This window comes from Leptodactylus fuscus, chromosome 2 (assembly GCF_031893055.1).
Source record: "Leptodactylus fuscus isolate aLepFus1 chromosome 2, aLepFus1.hap2, whole genome shotgun sequence".
Taxonomy (NCBI): domain Eukaryota; kingdom Metazoa; phylum Chordata; class Amphibia; order Anura; family Leptodactylidae; genus Leptodactylus; species Leptodactylus fuscus.
In genome coordinates this window covers 255554714-255575184 of record NC_134266.1, presented here as the reverse complement: position 1 = coordinate 255575184, position 20471 = coordinate 255554714, and the positions used below count along the sequence as shown (strand labels likewise).

Genomic DNA, 20471 nt, shown 5'->3' with positions numbered 1-20471 from the left:
AGTGAGAGGTGTGTGCAGAGCATTGCACCCTACTCACTCGATACACTGAGAAGTGTGCAGAACATTACACTAGAGTCACTATACACACAGTGAGAGATGAGTGCAGAGCATTGCACCCTAGTTACTATATACACAGTGAGAGAGGTGTGTGCAGAGCATTGCACCCTTGTCACTATATACACAATGAGAGCTGTGTGCAGAGCATTGCACCCTAGTGTCAGTAAATACACACAGAGATGTCTGCAGAACATTACACACTAGTGTCACTATATACACAGTGAGAGAGGTGTGTGCAGAGCATTGCACCCTTGTCACTATATACACAATGAGAGCTGTGTGCAGAGCATTGCACCCTAGTGTCAGTATATATACACAGGTGTGTGCATTGCTCCCTAGAGTCTGTAAATACACAGGTGTGTGCAGAGCATTGCTCCCTAGAGTCAGTATATACACAGTGAGAGGTGTGTGCAGAGCATTACACCCTAGTCACTCTATACACTGAGAAGTGTGCAGAACATTACACTAGAGTCACTATACACACAGTGAGAGATGAGTGCAGAGCATTGCACCCTAGTTACTATATACACAGTGAGAGAGGTGTGTGCAGAGCATTGCACCAGTCACTATATACATAGCGAGAGAGGTGTGTGCAGAGTATTGCACCTTAGTGTCAGTACATACACACAGAGAGGAGTATGCAGAGCATTGCACCCTAGTCACTATATACACAGTGAGAGGTGTATGCAGAGCTTTGCACCCTAGTGTCAATATATACACAGTGAGAGAGGTGTGTGCAGAGCATTGCACCCTAGTTTCACTATATACACAGTGAGAGAGGTGTATGCAGAGCTTTGCACCCTAATGTAACTATATACACAGGGAGGTGTGTGCAGAGCATTGCACCATAGCGTCAGTAAGCTATACACAATTAGGTGTGTATCTAGCATTGCACAATAGTGTTAATATACATTCCTATACACTGGGAGGTGTGTGCAGAGCATTGAACCATAGTGTCAGTATGCATCCTTGTTTATAGAAATGTATACGGACACTTATGGCACAATGCTTTACACTGTCCCCCCAGTTTATAGGAATATATAATGACACCATGATACAACCCCAGGAGGGTCCTTGTATACACTCAGGGCATCTCACTATAAGCTGTCATGGTGGGGGTGTAACACAGGGCAGCTACTGGGATACACCAGGTGCTCAGGGGCAAGTGGCATCTTCTACGACAAGGGTCACCGTGTAATAGTTAGATGACTAGGTCATTACATTTCCAAGATAGCAGACCATATGTAGTGATCACAGTAAGGATTGGTTAGTACCTACCAATGTAACCTAAGAAAGGACAGAGCAGATAGTGGTGACGGGGTCATGAAGCTTCCTGACAGAGAAGACTAATCTGGTCAAATTACTAGAAACAGAAAGGTGCCAGAATACACAGGGCATCGCCACCTGTGGCAGACCAGTCATCGTGCCCATCATGTCTTCTGCCCCCAACTGAAATCTACAGTGGGCACATGAGCAATGGAAGAAGGTGGCCTGGGCCTGTCAGTCACGGACAGATACTGTGATGGATACGGAGGAATCCTGATGTCTGCCTCAACTTCAGAAATAGTTTGAGGAACATGAGAGAGAGATGAAGGTGTTTGTTTGTTCTCATAACTTCAGATCTCCGTCCCATCAAGCGTCTATGGGATATGCCGGAAAGCAAGTTTCATCTATGATGGTCCTAAAGGACCCCCAATGTGCAGCATCTACTGAATGGGACCTGGGCTACAGTGATGGTACATGGCCACTATACAGGGACCAAAGCTTCCTGCCTTCAGCAATGGGTTATATAGAGTATAGGCTCTGAAAATCTAATATCCTGGACAACCCCTTTAACATTAAAGGGATTCTACCACTAAACACACATTTTTTCTAATTGCCACGTCGGAATAGCCTTAAGAAAGGCTATTCGTCTCTTACCTTTAGACGTGGTCTCCTCCGCGGCGTTCCTTAGAAATACCTTCTTTTTTTTTTTTTACCAATATGCTAATGAGTTCTCCGCAGCAATGAGGGCGGGCCCTAGCACTCAAACGGCGATGGGGACGTCCCCACTGCTGCCCGAGAGCTCTGCTCCAGCAATGCCTCCATCTTCAGCAGCAACCCCGCCTCTTCTATCTTCTGACACGGTCCAACTTCCGATGCCTGCGCAGTATGCTCCTGTATTGGGTGGCTGCTCTTGTAGTTCAATACAGGAGTGTACTGTGGCCAGCCAGCTGGCGGCCGTTTTTGGAGGCTGCTATACGCTCCTGTATTGAACTGCACAGGCATCGGAAGTTAAAATGCGTCGGAAGACAGAAGAGGCGGGGTTGCAGCTGAAGAAGGAGGCGGCGCTGGAACAGAGCTTTCGGGCAGCAGTGGGGACGTCCCCATCGCCGTTTGAGCGCTGGGGCCCATCCTTATTGCTGCGGAGAGCTCATTAGCATACCGGTAAAAAAACAGTATTTTTAAGGAACGCTGTGGTGGAGACCACATCTAAAGGTAAGAGACGAATAGCCTTACGTGGTAATTAGAAAAAATGTGGGTTTAGTGGTAGAATCCCTTGAAATACACAGTCCAGTGACATTAATGTGACCACCTGTCAGAATCCAGGATAACCCCCTTTGGCAGAGCGGACCGCTGCGAGACGTGCAGGAAGAGAGGGGATGTGGTAATGATGGTCACTGGGATCTTGAGCCATGCCGACTCCAGTGCCGTGGCCAGCTGCGCTAGGTTACGCGGTTGAGCATCCATGGCGCGAACAACACGATCGAGGTGGTCCCACAGATTCTCGATTGGGTTCAAGTCCGGGGAATTTTCTGGCCAAGGGAGTACGGTAAACTCATCCTGGTGCTCCTCGAAACACGCACGTACACTGCGAGCTTTATGACACGTCGCATTGTCCTGCTGGTAGATGCCATCATCCTGAGGAAAAACATTTCACATGTAGGGGTGAACATGGTCAGCAAGGATAGATGCATACTTTTTTTTAATGTAGATTGTGAGCCCCATATAGGGATCACAAAGTACTTTTTTTTTTCCTATTAGTATGGCTTTGTAGAATGAGAGGAAATCCACACAAACACGGGGAGAACATACAAACTCCTTGCAGATGTTGTTCCTGGCGGGATTCAAACCAAGGGCTCCAGCGCTGCACTGAGCCACAGTGTTGCCCCTGATAGATGCATACTTGTGTTGGTCCAGCGTGCCTTCCACAATGATGAGTGCACCCAGATGGCTGATGACACGTGACTTCTGTGATTGGTTATTTAATGTTGACGTCAGAAGTAGGCGGTGGTCACATTAATATGACTGGACTGGACATGGACTTGGCCATGACAGGGACTGATGCACCCAAAGTTATCTGTAGACTACATTGAACACTTTTTGTTTTTTTTTTGGGGGGGGGCACAATCTTAGTATAATATAGATGTGCAATAAGATGCGTTAGAGCTGTCTGCAGGGTACAGTCCTTGTTTATGGGGTATCTCCATCAGCACGGTGCAGTAGGTGCATGCTCGGCCCTGTTCATTCACTTCCATAGGACTGATGGAGGTCGCCCTTTCCTGATCGTAAAGAGGAAATGTGTTATTAGTGGGAAACCCCATTTATAGGATATCACATGTTCCCTGATATTGGGCGTGGGGAGATGGACTTGACAGCCCCAGTATTACAGCATGTAAGGTATGTAAACAAAGGGATGGGGCCGCTTTTGTTTTACACCTGGAAATGGGCCAAATAATAGCTGGGAATTTATTAGTCACCTCCTATATGAAGCAGTTCAGGCCAGTTGAGTCTTAGATGTCACAACACTGAAGGTCACCCCTCCAATAGCTTCTTCTGGAACTTATGTAAGGGCAGGCGGCAACTCCAGGGCCCTGGATTATTTGTTATATCAGAATTATGGATGACGTGATTGTGGACAGGTATTAGTCATTGTGACATTTGGTGCGGTGTTCAATGTACTTGTGGTTTGTTAACAACAGGACAATTACAGATTACACCGCTCTTCCTCGAAAGACTCCTCCATTATATTATAAGGTAGGGCTGATTGGTGGGGGAGCAGTGCCCCTTTATGTCTTCATCCTGCTCAGCTGTGGTAGCGGAAGGCTGTACAATCAATGGAGGAACGTCCCAACTCTGGTTAACCCCATAACGTGAAGTCATGCCTCCAAATTTACCAATTCCATGAAGTTGAGGCCAGTTTGGAGGCAGAGAGGGGCATCAATGTAGTAGACAATGCCCACCTACCAGTGTTAGCAGCATGTTCCCATCTTGTTTGTGTCCCCATGGGCATCATATTGAGCATTATTAGGTTTACTAAGGTGAGGCACATGGGGTTACCCCATATACTTCCTAGCTTTAACCCTCAGTGGGGTTCAGCTCGGACCTTCATCTGACAACAGAGTCATAGAACTGGACCTTTACGAAGCGATGAGCAGCCAGTGAGATTGTATTGTGTTTTATTGGTATTGAGTGTCTGGCTCTCTTTAATAGGCCTATAGTTTATAGGACCGGTAACATCATTCCAGCAGGGGACCCGGGACCTCCCAGTGATTGGACCCACCATGATCAGACATTTGATTGAGGGGACCCCAGGAGGAAAAGCCCTACGCATGCATGGCGGACATTGGCTGTATTATACAGCATGTGAGCTGAGCCCTGCCCATACTGCTTGCAGGGTGCCGAATGGTCCAGGGGCCCAATGAAGTGCCAGTCTATTCATAATACACTGCAATGCAGAGCTATTGCCTTGTACAAGAGAAGAAATAACTGCACAATATCAGAGATTACTTGATATTGAACTTGATCCCCCAGGTAAATGCTATCCTACAGGTATTATTCGCAGGTAATCCGGAGATCCACTGGGTCTCCTGCAGCCTGCTAGTCAGCTCAAGTCCCAGGCGGTTACTGTCATGATAGGAGTGTGCAGAGTGTTCTTGTCTGTGCAGGTTCCTGGGCGAGTCATGACAGCCAATGCCCAGGACATGTAATGCAGCTGTCCCTGGGGACAATGTCATTATAAATTTGGGGAGTTGGATGAGCACCTCTCTGCTGTCTTTTCATTATTCTCCCCGAGGGTTGATAAGTTTGGGCAGGGGGTCTTCCATCAATGTATTATCTCTTAACTTCAAATGAAACTTTTAGAAAGGTTAGAAAACAAATAATACCTCTTGCCCTAAGCGTATCTCTATGCCGTGCCGTGCAGGTGCGAGGGATTGATCACGCCAAGAACATTCTGTAAGAACTTAGGCAATTGCTTTATTAAAAAAAGAAAAGCCGTAATACAAAAATACAAAATACTTTTATTCTATATTACACCGATTTCCAAAAGGCTGAACAATAATTTACAGGAGAGCAAAAAAGACAAAATAAATATAGGGGAAAGTGCTGTCAGTACGTAAAGGCCATATACACATATATACAGCAGATCCGAGATCTAGACAAGACAAGGAACGGGAAATAAATATCTTCTGATGACCGGGATACAGTGGATGCAGCATTAAAGGGGGGTTTAAGGTCCCAAACCATGTGCTTTTTTTTTCTTAAAGGGATTGTACGTAATGATGCCTGATAGAGTCTATCACCTGTGACGCCTTGGGTGAGCTCCATTTCCTCTTCTCGGGCCGGTGACGTCACCTCTATTGGTCACACGGCCACAGCTGTAAATGTGGCTGAGCTACTACTCCGTAAAGAGGACATAGCACTTGTCCAGCCCGTTCATTCAGCTGACTGGTGGGGATTCTGTGTGTCGGACCCCCCACAGACCTGATATTGATGACCTATCCTAAGGACAGGATCAATTTCATAGCCCCAGAAAACCCCTTAAAGGGATTCTACCATTAAAACCTTTTTTTTTTTTTTTTTGTGGATAAGACGTCGGAATAGCCTTTAGAAAGGCTATTTGTCTCTTACCTTTAGATGTGATCTCCGCCGTGCCGTTCCTCAGAAATACCGTTTTTTACCGGTATGCAAATGAGTTCTCCTGCAGCGATGAGGGCGTCCCCACCGCTGCCAGAGAAGAGTCTCCAAGCGCCGCCTCCTTCTTCATCCGTCGCGTCATCTTCAATGTCTTCCGACGGAGGCTCGTAACTTCTAGCAGAGCAGACTGTGCAGGCGCACAGGTCACGGGAAAATGGCCGCTTGCACAGTATTGTTAGCGGCCATTTTCCCGTGGCGTGTGCGCCTGCGCAGTCTGCTCTGCTAGGTTACGAGTCTGCGCCGGAAGAAGACATTGAAGATGATGCGGTGGATGAAGAAGAAGGAGGCGGTGCTTGGAGACACTTCTATGGCAGTGGTGGGGACGCCCTCATTGCTGTTTGAGCGCTGGGTCCCGCCCCCATCGCTGCAAGAGAACTCATTTGCATACGGGTAAAAACCGGTATTTCTGAGGAACGGCGCGGCGGAGACCACATCTAAAGGTAAGAGACGAATAGCCTTTCTAAAGGCTATTCCAACGTCTTATCCACAAAAAAAAAGTTTTAATGGTAGAATCCCTTTAAGGTTGAAGCCCCATGTAGCGGGCCGCAGCCAAAAAGCACTGAGGGAAAAACCGTGGCAGAAACACATTGCGGTTTTTCCCGTAGCACTTTTCACAGAAAGTCTGTAAAGATTTCCTGTGCCTCTATTTATACCTATACGGAAACGCCAGCATTTCCATAGGTAGAACTGACAAGCGAGGATTTACAGAAACGCAACGGTTTTTGAAACCGCAGAATGTCCGCTGTGGATTTTTTTCTGCAATGTGTATATGGGATTAGCCAGAATCCTATCCACTTTGCAGGTACTGTAAAACGTTGCAGTTTTTGCAGCATTTACGCTACGTGGGGCCCCGACTTTAATTTATATTTTTAGTAGTCAAAGTTCCACTTTTTGATACCAAGCTTCAAATCCACTGGCAAAGACAAAGCCAAAGACAGCCATTCACTACCTCCACCCATTCTAACTTTTATAATTTTTTAATAGCCCCCCCCCACACACGCACAGATTCCGCCACAGTTGGAATCTCTTTCCAAATTCCCCCCACCATTCCTGAGCAATCAGCTTGGTTAGTTTTGGTGCCTGATAGGCTAACTAGACTCCCTAATGTCAAGTGGGTGGTGTCAAACTGGAGCAGGCAATGGAGCGTGACTAAGAGCTCTCAAACTGCCTATGATTGGTGCTCTGGGTCACGCCCCCTTGCCTGTTCACTTGACATTAGGGAGTCTAGTTAGCAGATCAAGCACAAAACTAACAGCACTGATTGTTCAGGAATGGTGGGGGCTACAGGAAAAATCCCAACTGTGCCAAAATCATTGGAGTTGTGATGCAAAGAACTGGGGTTTGTGCAGGTGATAAAAGGTCCTCTTTAAAGGGGAGATGTATTTTTTTTAATGTGCTGGAAATAATAATTGAATACACAAACTGACCTATTTTCTGTACCATCGCTACCCTGATGTCCTGCTACAGTTTTGAGTTTGGTTTCAAAACAGAAAGGAAGTATCTAAGCATAGTGACATACCTGAATTGGGCAGATTGTGTGTATGGGTGTAATAGCCATTGCAGTTGATGTGAAGGGTAAGGGGGACTGGCTTAACTAATGCACTGAGCCTGACAACCAAATCCACTCATGTCCGCTATCAGTGTCACATGCCAACACAAAGGGGGAAAATACTTGGTCAGAAGCGACTCTGGAACCGGACCTTTTAGCCAAGGGTGAGATGAAGCTGGTTAAAATTGCAACTGGAGAACAGGGGAGAGAAGGAGCTCAGACAGTGATTTTTGTTGCCGGTAGAGCTGGAAGCCATAGGCTTCCTGCCCTACCACTTTTTGACTTGTAGGTTGTAGGCCACATTAGGCCTGTTGCCCACAGGTTGTGGGGATTGACAATTGAATTAGGACAGTGAAAAAATAAGTGTCCTGCTCATTGTTGCTGCTAATTCCATGGCTGATCAATTTCTCTAATTCAGATCATCTGAGCTGAATCGGCGAGGGAAAGCCATGGCGGAAGGTCAATGCCAGAAAATGAGGAGGAATCTGAGGCACGTGTCCACTTCAAATTCCTCTTCATTTCCACTGTATGAAACTACTCCTACAGGGGTTATCCACCTGTGTAAAACCAACGGACCATCCTTATGATAAGGCAACAATATTACATCTGTGGGAGTCCAACAGCCAGGAACCCTGCAGATCAGCTGTTCTGGGAACAGCGATGGTGATGGCGCCCAGTAATGTGAAAATGCCAGAAGCCACACAATGTATATCGGTGGGTTTAGGTCAGGGGTGAGCCTGCTCCTTTTGCCGCCCGAGGCTAACTGCAGAAAGCCGCCCCCCCCTTCCCCCGCCGGGAGGAGGGGGCAGAGCGGGGGCGTGACCGGGCGGGTCGGGGACGTGGCCAAGTGAAGGGGGCGGGGCTTAGCGCCGTTCGCCGGCAGAAAGTAGGCCCGGAGACTGCCTGCTCTCTGCCTGAGCGTGAGGGGCGGCTGCTGGAGCAGCGCTGCTCCAGTGGCCTCCCCAAACCACCGCTCGGTGATAAGCCAGTCCAGGACAGCTTGTGCTGGACTGGCTTAGGGAAGCAAAAATGCCGCCCTCCCTGGGGCCCTGGCAATAGTGCTGCCTGAAGCGCTCGCTTCAGGTCGCCTCATGGGAGGTGCGGCACTGGTTTAGGTACGTCAGCAGTGCACATTGTATGGTGAGTGAACAGCATATTAACATTAGTAGATGCCATACTCTCTAGGAACAGCTGATCTGTAGGGGTCCTTGCTGTCACAGCCCTGCTGATATAACATTGATGGCCTATCCTAAGGACCAACCAATACAATGGTGGATAAACCATATAATATGTAAAGCCATGATTTATATTTGGGAGATAGGGAACACTCTTTGTGACAGGAGGCAATGTATGGGGCATGGCCTGACTATTTTCATGGCATGCACAGAAATGTTGCCTTCAATCCCCCTTCCCCCCTACAGAATCTGCTAAAACATCTGAATCCCACCCCTACTTGTAGCAGGACATCAGGGCAGCCATGGTACAGAAAGTACAGTACAATTTCCGACATGTTATAACTACTTTATCTGCCCAGACAACGCCTCTCTGTCTGCCTGTGGCTATGCTGGGGATTTGGAACTCTGTATCAGAAAAAATAGAAACGCGAAGTGATATAAAGCTATAAAGAAAAATTAATAAGCAGAAATTACTGGGTCCATAAAGGGGTTATCCAAGGCTGGAAGGCCCATCCTTACGATAGGTCATTAATATCACATTGGTTGGGGTCGGACATTGGGCACCTCCACCGACCAGCAGTTCTCAGTGATGTGTATGCAGACAGCTCTGTATACTGTGTAGTAGCCATGTCATGCTGTTGAAGCTCTGCTCCAATTTCATGAGTTGTCCACTACACAGTGCTGAGGACAGCTGATCGGTGGAAGCGCCAAATGTCCAACCCCAACCAATGTGATATTAATGACCTATTGTAAGGATAGGCCTTCTAGTCTTGGATGTGTATGCAGACAACTCTGTATACTGTGTAGTATAACAGCTGATCGGTGGAGGTGCCCAATGTCCGATCCCAACCCATGTGATATTAATGACCTATTGTAAGGATAGACCCTTCTAGCTCCATACTATATTGTCCACTGTGCTCCATACAGCTGTTTGTTGGGGGCACCAGTTCTCGGACTAAGGATAGGCCAGTCTTGGACAACCCCTTTAAACTTTGCCGCTTCACACACACTTACCCATTTCTTCGACCTACTTACGTTTCTGCTTTAAGGAAAATATGGTCGCTGGTCTGCAGCCAAGCTGCAATCCCCGACGCCAGGTGCACATCACGTCTACCTGAAGTATACACTTACTAGGAGACAAGTCTCCCTACAGACATGGAGATTTCCTCTTATAATTACACGTATATGCCTCTATCTTATCATAAGCATCCATTTACAAGGACCTGACAACTCCCCTGACATGTCTGGTTTACTATAACATTTCTGGACCATCTCTTCTCTCTACATTGTAATGTTCCTCTGTTATTCTTCCTGGAAATGGGGGAATAAATTAACAAAGTGGGTGTTACCATTTCCAGTATGTGTCTCTACACAGTCTGATATGGTTCAACTCTAAAAATATACATTATAGGCATGGGAATAGTAACACCCGGTTGTCAATCTATTAACTTACAGGAGGAACAACTGAGGAACCACACAATGCAGCTTTTTTATAATATCTGTAAAGTATAGTATTGACTAAACGAGGCATTTCAGGAAAGATGACAGGTCCTGTCTACTATTTGCATTGTTACATCTTATATTGCACTTTTTGGGAACCTGTCATCAAGCTCAGGCTGCCTATGGTCCCACCAGAATCCTTCACGAATGAGATCTCTGTTACTCTGAAACACTGTGATGGACAAAACAGAGCCAGGGCCATCTTTTAGGCGTCTCCTCGCCCCGCTCAGCTATATGGACAAGTCTCCCTTATACTCAAACATGGAGAGTCTTGACATTTAAGCCAAGCAGGGCAAGGAAAATGGGGATTATTTATCATGGACCGTGCACCCGAAAATTGGTGAAAAATTAATCACAATTTTTGGTAAAAGTTAATTTTTCTAATTTTTATCCAGCTTCCAAAAATTATCTGCATCTCCATCCACTACAGTACTAACGCCTTACTGTTCCCTTGTGCACACTTTGCTTGGCTTTACTTTACTTGCTGCTCCTTGTACATGTTATATACATGCAGTGAATCTGCGGACAAACTATATACCCCAAGATTCACTTGCTCTCACCATGTATCCCGTCCCTACTCTATTCTCCCCTGCAATGAAATCACATGTAATAAATCACTCCCACCTCCGAGGTCACATGCTGCATTGATGTTTCATTTGCTGGCTGAACTGCTCACAGGGAGAGGTATTGAGCTTGCAAAAGAAACATGAAATTGGCCTGAAAATAAATCAGATCAACTGGGCTAAATTTATACAGGATATATAACTTGCAATTGGCCACCTTAAATACCTTTTCTTATGATTGGATACATCTGGCTATGAAGTTCAAAGCTCACTGAGGTTACAAAACCAATTTTGTGCTTCAGTAAGTCAGTAAAAAGTAGTTAGGGGAATTCAAATCAATAAAATGATAAGGGTGCCCATACTTTTGCACCGGTCAAATTTTGGTTTAATGTATATTGCGCATTTTCTGTTAGTACAATAAACCTCATTTCAATCCTGAAATATTACTGTGTCCATCAGTTATTAGATATATCAAACTGAAATGGCTGTTATAAACACCAAAATATTTAGAACTAAAAATGATTAAGATTAATAGGGGTGCCCAAACTTTTTCATAGGACTGTATATTAGGAAGTGCTTCGCATTGATGCGTCCTGATATTTGGCCCACAATTTTTTTTAATTGGATAACTTTTTTAAGTTTTGCGCCTCGCACATGGCTTTCCTGAAAGGGGGTGGTGGGCCTATTGGCCCGAATTTATTATCATTAACACTAGTTTCTGGTGTAATTGATGCCATAAAAATAGGCCACCAAGGAGCCGGCATAGATTTCTGTTTAGGTGCACGGACCCTGAAGGGCACGCCTAATTTATGATGAAGCTCAAGACTGGCATGGAAAACGCTGGCCTTGATAAATCAGCCCCTAAAGTTTTTTGGAAGTATTGTTACGTTTCAGAGTCATCATCGAAAACCCTGTTGGGACCACAGGCAGTGTGAACGTGATGGCACGTTCCCTTAAACTTACCAAAGGTTGGACAGCAATTCTGACAAGTGGTCAGTATCTACTCAATGAAGCCATCAATACTGTCTTGGTTACTATTTTTTGGAGAGCTTACAGTTCTGACTCCTTATCATTCTCATCTAAATAATATTCATCGTCCGTGGTTGTGTCTGTGTCCGAGTCTGAAGGAACGACAGGTTCATCCTCATAGATATTAAAAGGGTGTTTAAAATGAGGTCCTTGTCGTGGGACCTCATCAGGAGCGTGACCTACTGGATTTACTTCCTGAGAAGAACAAAATTCTTCAGTTCTTGGGACACCTGGATGTTTGAGAAAACTTGGCCTCCATAGCCTACCCTCAGTGAGTGTCCGCTTTACATTGTTCAATATAGCCTCTTGTTGCTCTTTCCCAAAAATTCCATAATCGAGAGACTTGGACGTACAAACGGGTTTGCGTTCGTTGGTTTCTTGAGAAACTGGCCAATTATCGTTTTCATCTAAATTTTCCGCAGAGAAGGTCCTGTTCCAGGTGTCCCCACAAGAAGGACTTTTGCTCCTCAAAGTACCACCATAACTTTTCGAAGAAAAACTTCCGTCACTTTTTCTTTTGTAGTCCACAAAGTTCTCTTGACCTTCTGTGTTTATGGTCTTCATACTCTTTGAACGATACAAATTGGAGTGGGAATCATTTCGATGATCCTTGGGGCTTGTCTTGCCAAAATGTTTGCTTACGTGTGATGGATAGTTGTCGTTTGGGGAGTAAAATACAGGTGGTAAATCGGAATCGGAATTCCGAACAGTATCTCCATAGGAGCCAGTTTGCCTTGGACTAACACTTTCTTGACCTGAATGGTTGGAGGAGAAACTGAACTTCTTTGCGTTTATTGGCTTCATTTTCTTTTGGACAAACTCCGAGCAATACGAAGGCCGAGGCCGATTTATAACGTCATTGTTTTTATCACAAATTGGAAAATGATAGTCCGCCGGTGGACTGGTGTTATAGTCAACGCGTGGTGAGATGTCTTCTGCTTTGTACGACTTGCGTTGACTTAAATCTTTGAAACTTTTTGATTTGTAGATGGAAGGCAAGTCTTCTCTTAAGCACAGACCTTCATCCAAGGAGTTTTTCTTGTAGATGCCACCGTCTCTTACAAAATTGTTATTAATGTTATAGTCTGGTTTGTTGTGTTCTTGAAAATGCATAAAATCATAACCAGAGGAATAATTAAGGTTATCATAGGAGAACGTTGGCGATAGGAAAACGTCTTGGGATTCTGGAGGAGAAGGCTCAATGTTTCTGCTGCTTGAATAGATGTTGCACCTGTCCCGAGCCATGGCAATGTCTCTCTCTAGAACATTTCTCTCCAGATCTTGAAGCTTGGATCTCCTATTTGGTAAAGTATAATAAGTATTTGGAGAGTATCTGGGGGAGGATCTTGAAGGGCTGTACTCATTTTTATTTTTAGGTTCTTCGGTTCCTGTATAGTTGTTTTTATTTTCAGAAATGTGTAAGGAACTAAATTTGTTCACCAAATCATCACTTTCCTCTCCAGAATTTGCCCTGCTACTATTTTTCATAAGATTTGTTTGTAAAGGAATGATGTGGAAATTTAGTAGATGTGTTTTACATGGGACATCATCAACTGAGTGGACCTCTGGACTGTGTAGGTGCTCGGTGGCAGAAGTCAATATTTTTTCAGAGTTTTGGTGATTAGAATTTGGTTCTTCTGTTTTCCACCTACTTATCTTATCTAGAAGTGCAGTGGGTGCGCTATTTTGCTCCAGTGTCTTATCAATGTTTTTTAGGTTCTTTGATAAATCAGAGATCCTCCTTGAGAACTTACGGGGAAGGGTATAGTAGACGGAGACAACTTTACGATACTCAATTTTATCTACTTCGGGGTATGAAGTGTCTGTAAGACTCTCATAGATTTCAGTATTTTCAATGACTTCTTGATAGGTGTATGTCTTCTGAAATTGGAAAGCTTCTTTGGGTGATCTATTCTCCGACGTAAGATCCTTGAGGTTTTCAACTTCTTGGTTATCCTCAGAACTTGTAGAATGACTCCACTCTGACCTGGGGATGACACTTATATGGACATTTGGTTTGTATGGTTCTGGTGTCACAAATGCATGCTGTTTCAGGAGGGTTGTTGATCTATTCTCTGTGGTAGGCAAGTGGGTAGTTCTACTCCAGTTGTTCTCTTCTAAGTGCTCCTTCAAAGTTTGGCTGATGGGAAACCTCGAGGAGTCTGCTACTCTCGGTGGTTCTGTGTATTCTTCTACATTTTTGTTTACTTCTTGAGTTAACTGGTGAATCAAAGTTTGGTTTAGATTTCTTTGCAATTCATAATCCTTTTCGATGTGTATGTCTTGACTTGCCGAAGAAGCAACATCCCGTTCATAAAGTACTGAAATTTTAGGTCCAGAAGAGGTCTCACATTTTGAGACTTGCTCTGTTTTAGGAGGATCTTGTTTTTGGGAACTAGATCCACTTTGGATTCTTGATTCATCATCTTTATGAAACGGGTTGATGGCTTGTGTCCCGGCTATGGATTGTGTATTATTATTAGAGTCAGATCCTCTCTGTCCAACATACTGACCCTTGTTAAAGTTCACAGACTTAAGCTTTGCATAGACAGGAGGGAATGGAGTGGTCTCCGTTAAATTTACAAAGTTTTTAACCGTGTTGGTTTCTGCCATTGTGTCTGCTCGATTCGTTGCTTCGGAGCCAGCTGTCTGTTTCTCGGTTTTCATCGATGTGACATCTAATTCTGGAATAAAGGAGAAGGTAGACAGCTTCTGTAAAGACTTCCAAGTGCTTAAAGTTGATTTTTTGGGTTCTTGAATGGTATCTTGGACATAAGAGTGTTCAGACCTTCTACTACTGCCCAAGTACATTTCCTTCCTTTCATCTGGGATCTTTGAAGGCTTCGTTTCAAGAAGATCCCCATCGAGTTCACAACTGTTTTTGCGTAATATCGTTTCAGCGTTGTTACCAAAAATGTCACTCTCCTGGTCAAGTAAATCTGGCAAAGATGACGCATTCTTTTTCGTATACATCAGAGTATCAGACGAAAATATTTCTGTGTGGTTTTTTGTTTCTTTTTCGGATTCATATGGTACCGCTGGGTATGATGTATTTTTGTCAAGGTTTTTGAACATTCCCTCCCGGACTGAGCCATAAGAGGTATATGGCCTTTGTAGAAACGTTTTTGAACTCACATTTTTAGGTTGAGGATTGGTATTTTGGACAGAGGGCTTCTCATAATTTGAGTCATGAGAAATTGATGAAGATTTTGTTTCGGGAACGGTGGTGGGGGCAAATTGTACAACATTTTCACAGCTTTTTTTGAGTAAATTAATGTCTATATTATTAGGTAAAATTTCATTGTCCTGGTCAAGTAAATCTGGAAGGGAAGATGCATTTCTATTCTTAAACATCAGTGTATCAGACTGAAACCCCTCTATGCAGTTGCCATTCGATCCTCTCCTCCTATTCATCCAAGCAAACCTTCCCCCAGTATCTGTAGATCTAGTTTGTTTGGTATTTTCCCATGCGCTCAGTTTTGCAGATTTAAAACTGGGAGTATCGATGGTATAGGATGTTCTATGATCAAAGGAACTGAACGTCTTATTGGTATCTAATGGCCGATTACGATCAGTCAATGTTATTCCAGGTCTTTCCATTTTTGGTGGTAAATTGTCTACTTGAGCACTGGAACCATGGCCAACAGAAGTGGATGAACTTGTATTTATAGAGTGAACAAAGATGTTGGGGACATCAACATCCATGATCTCAGGCTCTGATGTGTGACCAGATGATACTTTAAGCGGGTTCGGATCTTGAAAAATCTTAGTTTCCGATTTCAACGTACAGTCTACTGGAATGTCTTCATCGTGGATATCAGGTTCTAGATTTCTGCTCTCTTCAGGATCTACTTCCATTTTACGCTCATCTGCTTTTGTAGGAAAGTCCTCCGTTTGCAGATAGAAGTTGGATAGGTTACTAGGAGCTTCTGTTTTGGTCAGTACAACATTTTCCACCCTAGTAGCATTTGGTTGGACAGAGGTTTCTCTTTTGAGTTCCACGGGTTCTGTTTTCTTGTCATTGCCGCTCGAATTCTCATTAAGAGTTTTACTCATTTTTGTGTTATCTCTATAGTTCTTTTCCCTGTACCGTTCAAGTCGACTATAATATCTGTCTTCAGGACGGTGAACGGGAGCGTTGGTTTTGTAATATCCAGTGGATCTATCTTCTGCAATATTTGTTAAGCCGGTAATATTGTTGAATTCATTGGACGCGGACACTGGTACTCTTGATGGGATTTTGTAAAGATCAAAAACTCTGCTTTGGCGACTGGAATTGCCAATATTTGTAAGATCCAAAGCGGACTGTGTTCTGGAAGGTCTACCAGTCTCCACGGGTTGCCCATTAGGAGGAGCATTATTCCACTTGATGGACGTGACAGGCGTCCTCCTTGACTTGTGCTGTCTTGTCCTCTCTAGTTCTATGCCTGGAGATAACGACTGCAAGCTACTCGATGAAAATGAACCAGAACTAGGAGCGGACTGTGTTCTGAAATGTCTACCTGTCTCCTCAGTTTGCCCAGAAGAAAGAGCATTATTCCACTTGATGGATGTGACAGGTAATCTCGTTGACTTGTGCTGTCTTGTCCTCTCCGGATCTATGCCTGGAGACAATAGCTGCAGGCTGGTCGATGAAAATGAGCCAGAACTAGGAGTCGATCTTTGGGATGTGTGACTTACAGTTGAAAAGAGTGAAGGACTCTTTCGGTACAAAGACTTGTTAGAGTTATCTTGTTGGCAAACTGAACGTTGTCTGTTTAAGTACATTTCAGAAAATTTTCTTGGCTGGTACGTGGCGTACGTTGTACGAGTCTCCTCAAGAGACAAAGGTCTTCTTCCATCGTGAGAAGATAAACTGCTGTATACTTTTTTAGGCTCGGATGTATTATGGAGTAAGCCTTCTTTGCTATATTGCTTTCCATATTTATAGCTTCCAAGTCTACTCGTCCTGACTGTTTGCTTCTGACTCTGCTCTTGGGCAAGTTTTTGATCCAGATCTCCTAAAACTGAAACATAGAAAAAGTTGCACTTAGATCACAGTGATCAAGGCGTGAAAAATTTTCATGCAAAAATGATTATCGCTATGGACAAGGTTAAACATAGTTTCATGAACCCTACAGGATTGAACAAAGGCCTACACATTATGTCTTATTTTACACACTGCCTCTTGGCTAGTCCTCCCTAGACATGGCAATGTTCATTAGAATTATCCATATAAAAAGGAATGCATGAGTCACGATCATATAATTGCCGAAGGATTGCCAACACTAACAGATAGCTGAACGTGCACAGATACAATTTTAGCTAACAATGTATTGCACATAATGTCAACATGGTGACACTTTACTTAATGTGTTAAGTATATCAATAGCCTAATATGTTATCATGGCTATATCTGGCAATAGAGAAAGAAAAGACTGAAATTCTAATGGTAGCCCTAATGGCTAAGAAAACCAAATACAAGGAGTTTGACATTCTTGGTCGGCCCTCCATTAGAAGTCTATGGCTACAGTGATCACATTACTGGAACTGGATAGGGATGTGGCAAAGAGAGCCCCTCCCCTTTGTCTGCACCATGGTTGATCGTGGTGGTTCATGGGGTGGGATCCAAATTTACTCTGTTAACTCTAGCCCAGTGGCGTAACCACCAAGGTAGCAGCGGCAGCAGCTACCACAGGGAATTAGGTAACCGGCCCTATTTCTATTTACTTTACGATCCTGGCAGGGGCCGAGATCAGTAAGTGACGCTATGGGCCCCACCAACACTATTATTATACTCGGGGCTCTTTTCAGACCCCCTGAGTATAATGATCGGAGGCCCAGGAGGGGTGAGGGAATATAAAAAACAGTGTTACTTACCTTTGGGCCTACTTCTGTGACATCCCTGATGTCACATGACCAGGGCCTGCGTCCAGGGTCATGTAACGTCCTGGACGTCATTGAAGATGGCCGACACCACCGAGGAGTGCAGCAGAGCCGGGGATAGATAAGTAACAGTGTTTGTTATATTGGTATCCCCCTCAGTCTCCGATTATTATACTAATTATTCATGGGTGTCCACAATGGGGCATAATACTGTGTGCAGGGGCCACTATGAGACATAATAGTGGACGCAGGAATGTGGAGGGGAAGGGGGGGGGGTCGGTCGGGGTCTTCAGCGTCGGTCGGGGGGGGGGGGAGGGGGCCCATGTCAAAAGTTCACCACGGGGCCCCGCCATTCCTAGTTACGCCACTGCCCCAGCTATTAGTGTCAGAGCGTGGTTGTCATTCACAAACTCCCCTGAGTAGCTGTTGTGCCCATATCGATCTCCAATGATATATATAGGTAGGACTCTGTTCAAGAACTACATCCTGATGATAACGTGCAACAGTTGGTAAGGGGTTAAATTATTTTATATACAGTCTATGGGGATGCACTAACCTTGAAAAACTTCATTCTCAAGCTGGGTGGCGGTTGTTGTGGTGGAGCTTTCTCTTGCTCGGTGATGTGCTTCGAAAAAATTGGCAATCTGCTTAACGCTCCGTGCGGAGTTGTAAATTTCAAACTATAAAAAAACAAACAAATGTTTTAGTAAAATAACAAAAACAAATTGTTAATTTTTTTTTCAGTTTTTTTAAACACTTAAATATTATACTTTTTCTTTTATTCTTTATTATTATTTTATTTACTTGTTTTTACAAAATGGATCAATGGATATGTCCCTATGCTCAGGCCCAGTTCCAACCCTGGGTCACTCTACCTATGAAATTTGGAGGTTATGCTATGGGGGCTGGCTTTAATAGTGTCAGGCCGCCCTCATAGCATGAGTGATTACCTCTGAAATCAGAAAAGGAGGGAAGGGGCTGGGTGACCCAGGGGTCAGGGGTTGGCTGTGATCACATGAGCTGGGGTCAGAACCCTAAGGTCCACCATGAAGAAGTCAGGCAAGTTTAACTCCTCAGACAACCCTCTTTAAAGGGATCCTATCATTGGATACCCTTTTTTTCTCGCTAACATGTAGGAATAGTCTTAAGAAAGGCTATTCTTCTCCATCCTTTAGATGTCTTCTCTGCGCCGCCGTTCGGTAGAAATCTGGGTTTTCTTTGGTATGCAAATGAGTTCTCTTGCAGCACTGGGGGAGGTCCCCAGCACTCAAACAGCACTGAGGGCGTTCCCAATGCTGCGAGAGAACTCTCCAGCGCCGGCTCCATCTTCTTCTGGAACGCCCTCTCCCTTGTGTCTTCTTCCATCCTGGGTTTCAATCTTCTAGGTCTCGGGCAGAGCCGACTGCGCATGCCTGGGCCACAAGAAAATGGCCGCTTACACAGTAAGCTAATGTAAGCGGCCATTTTCTTGTTGCCCGGGCATGTGCAGGCGGCTCTGCCTGAGGCCTAGAAGATTAAAACCCAGGACGGAAGAAGACACAAGGAGAGAGCGTTCCAGAAGAAGATGGAGGCGGCGCTGGAGAGTCCTCTTGCAGCATTGGGGACACCCACAGTGCTGTGAGAGAACTCATTTGCATACAGAAGAAAACCTGGATTTCTACCAAATGGCGGCGCAGAGAAGAATAGCCTTTCTTAGGGTTATTCCTACATTTTAGGGAGAAAAAAAGGGGTATCCAATGATAGGATCCCTTTAAGCAATTTTAGAAAACATAAAATTCTTACTGAAGTCTCCGGATATTCTTATTTTTTTGGCTCAAAAGCATTGCAGAGAATATGAAAAACCATTTTTGGAATTTTTTTTTTTTTTTTTTACCTTTTTCTTAGCTTCAGTGTTTGTAGGTATCTGGCCACTGACAGAAAAGACTCCATGTCTGAGGAGAAGGAAGAAAAAGTTTCAAAATGGTACCCAGTACATGGCGGTGTCTTAATACAAGGACGGCATGTCTTCTGTGAATACATAAACTACTCCAAATTAGTGAAATCACAGAAAGAAAACCCAAGTGCTTCGCGACGGGTCCTACCCTGCCTTCCAGCACTCCAGAAGTTTTTTTATCTTCAATTATTGAGAAGTTCTTGAGGGAAAGGCAGTGACTCGTACGAGCTGTCAGTCTTCGGAGTGATCAGGTTCTTACTTGCTCTAGTATAAAATTGATCGCCATGTGTGGAAACGTCAGGAACAAAATGATAGAGCGGCGCGTTACTGTCACCGAGCAACGCGTGCACCCAAAACAAAACAATGGCGAGATATAGGGCGAGACCCGTGTTAGGAAGCTAATGTACACAATCATCTATTCTTAACCACTGAACCTCGCTTTGAAGGGTTCTCTGGTACTGCGGTAGGGATGGTCAAGCCTTAGGACGGACCACTAAGGCTCGTGTGGTGGTCTGGTCAAAAAGTGGGAATCTGCCACTAGGCAAATGAGCTCTGTGGATTTTGTTATGTCTAATTTTGTCCCCTTATGTTTTCAGGCGCTTGTAGGCCTTGATGTTTGTTGTTGTCTGTTTTTGAAAAATTTGCAATAAAACTTTCAACTAAAAAAAAAAAAAGAAGCTCTTCGGAGCAATGGGGGTGTTGCCATTGCTGCAAAGAGGTAAACAGCAACACCCTTGCATATTGACAAAAATGGCAATGTAGGCAGCGATTCACAAGGGGAAACTCCATTTGATTCAAGTGAGCCTAACCTATCTGCAGGGTGGGGTTGATAGGATCCCTTA

At 44.5% G+C, this 20471-nt stretch overlaps 1 protein-coding gene across 2 annotated transcripts in view; it reads right to left on the bottom strand.

The window, feature by feature from the left end:
• Positions 1–11682: 11682 nt before the first annotated feature.
• Positions 11683–20471, bottom strand: part of EXPH5 (exophilin 5) — a 57769-nt gene continuing 48980 nt past the window's right edge. For both annotated transcript variants that reach the window (XM_075266046.1, XM_075266047.1), the window contains 3 exons: positions 19570–19627; positions 18253–18376; positions 11683–16837 (listed from right to left, as the gene is read on the bottom strand). In XM_075266046.1, coding sequence (XP_075122147.1) covers positions 11853–16837; positions 18253–18376; positions 19570–19627 — 5167 coding nt within the window. In that variant the 3' untranslated portion in view covers positions 11683–11852. The remainder of the gene's footprint in view (positions 16838–18252; positions 18377–19569; positions 19628–20471) is intronic.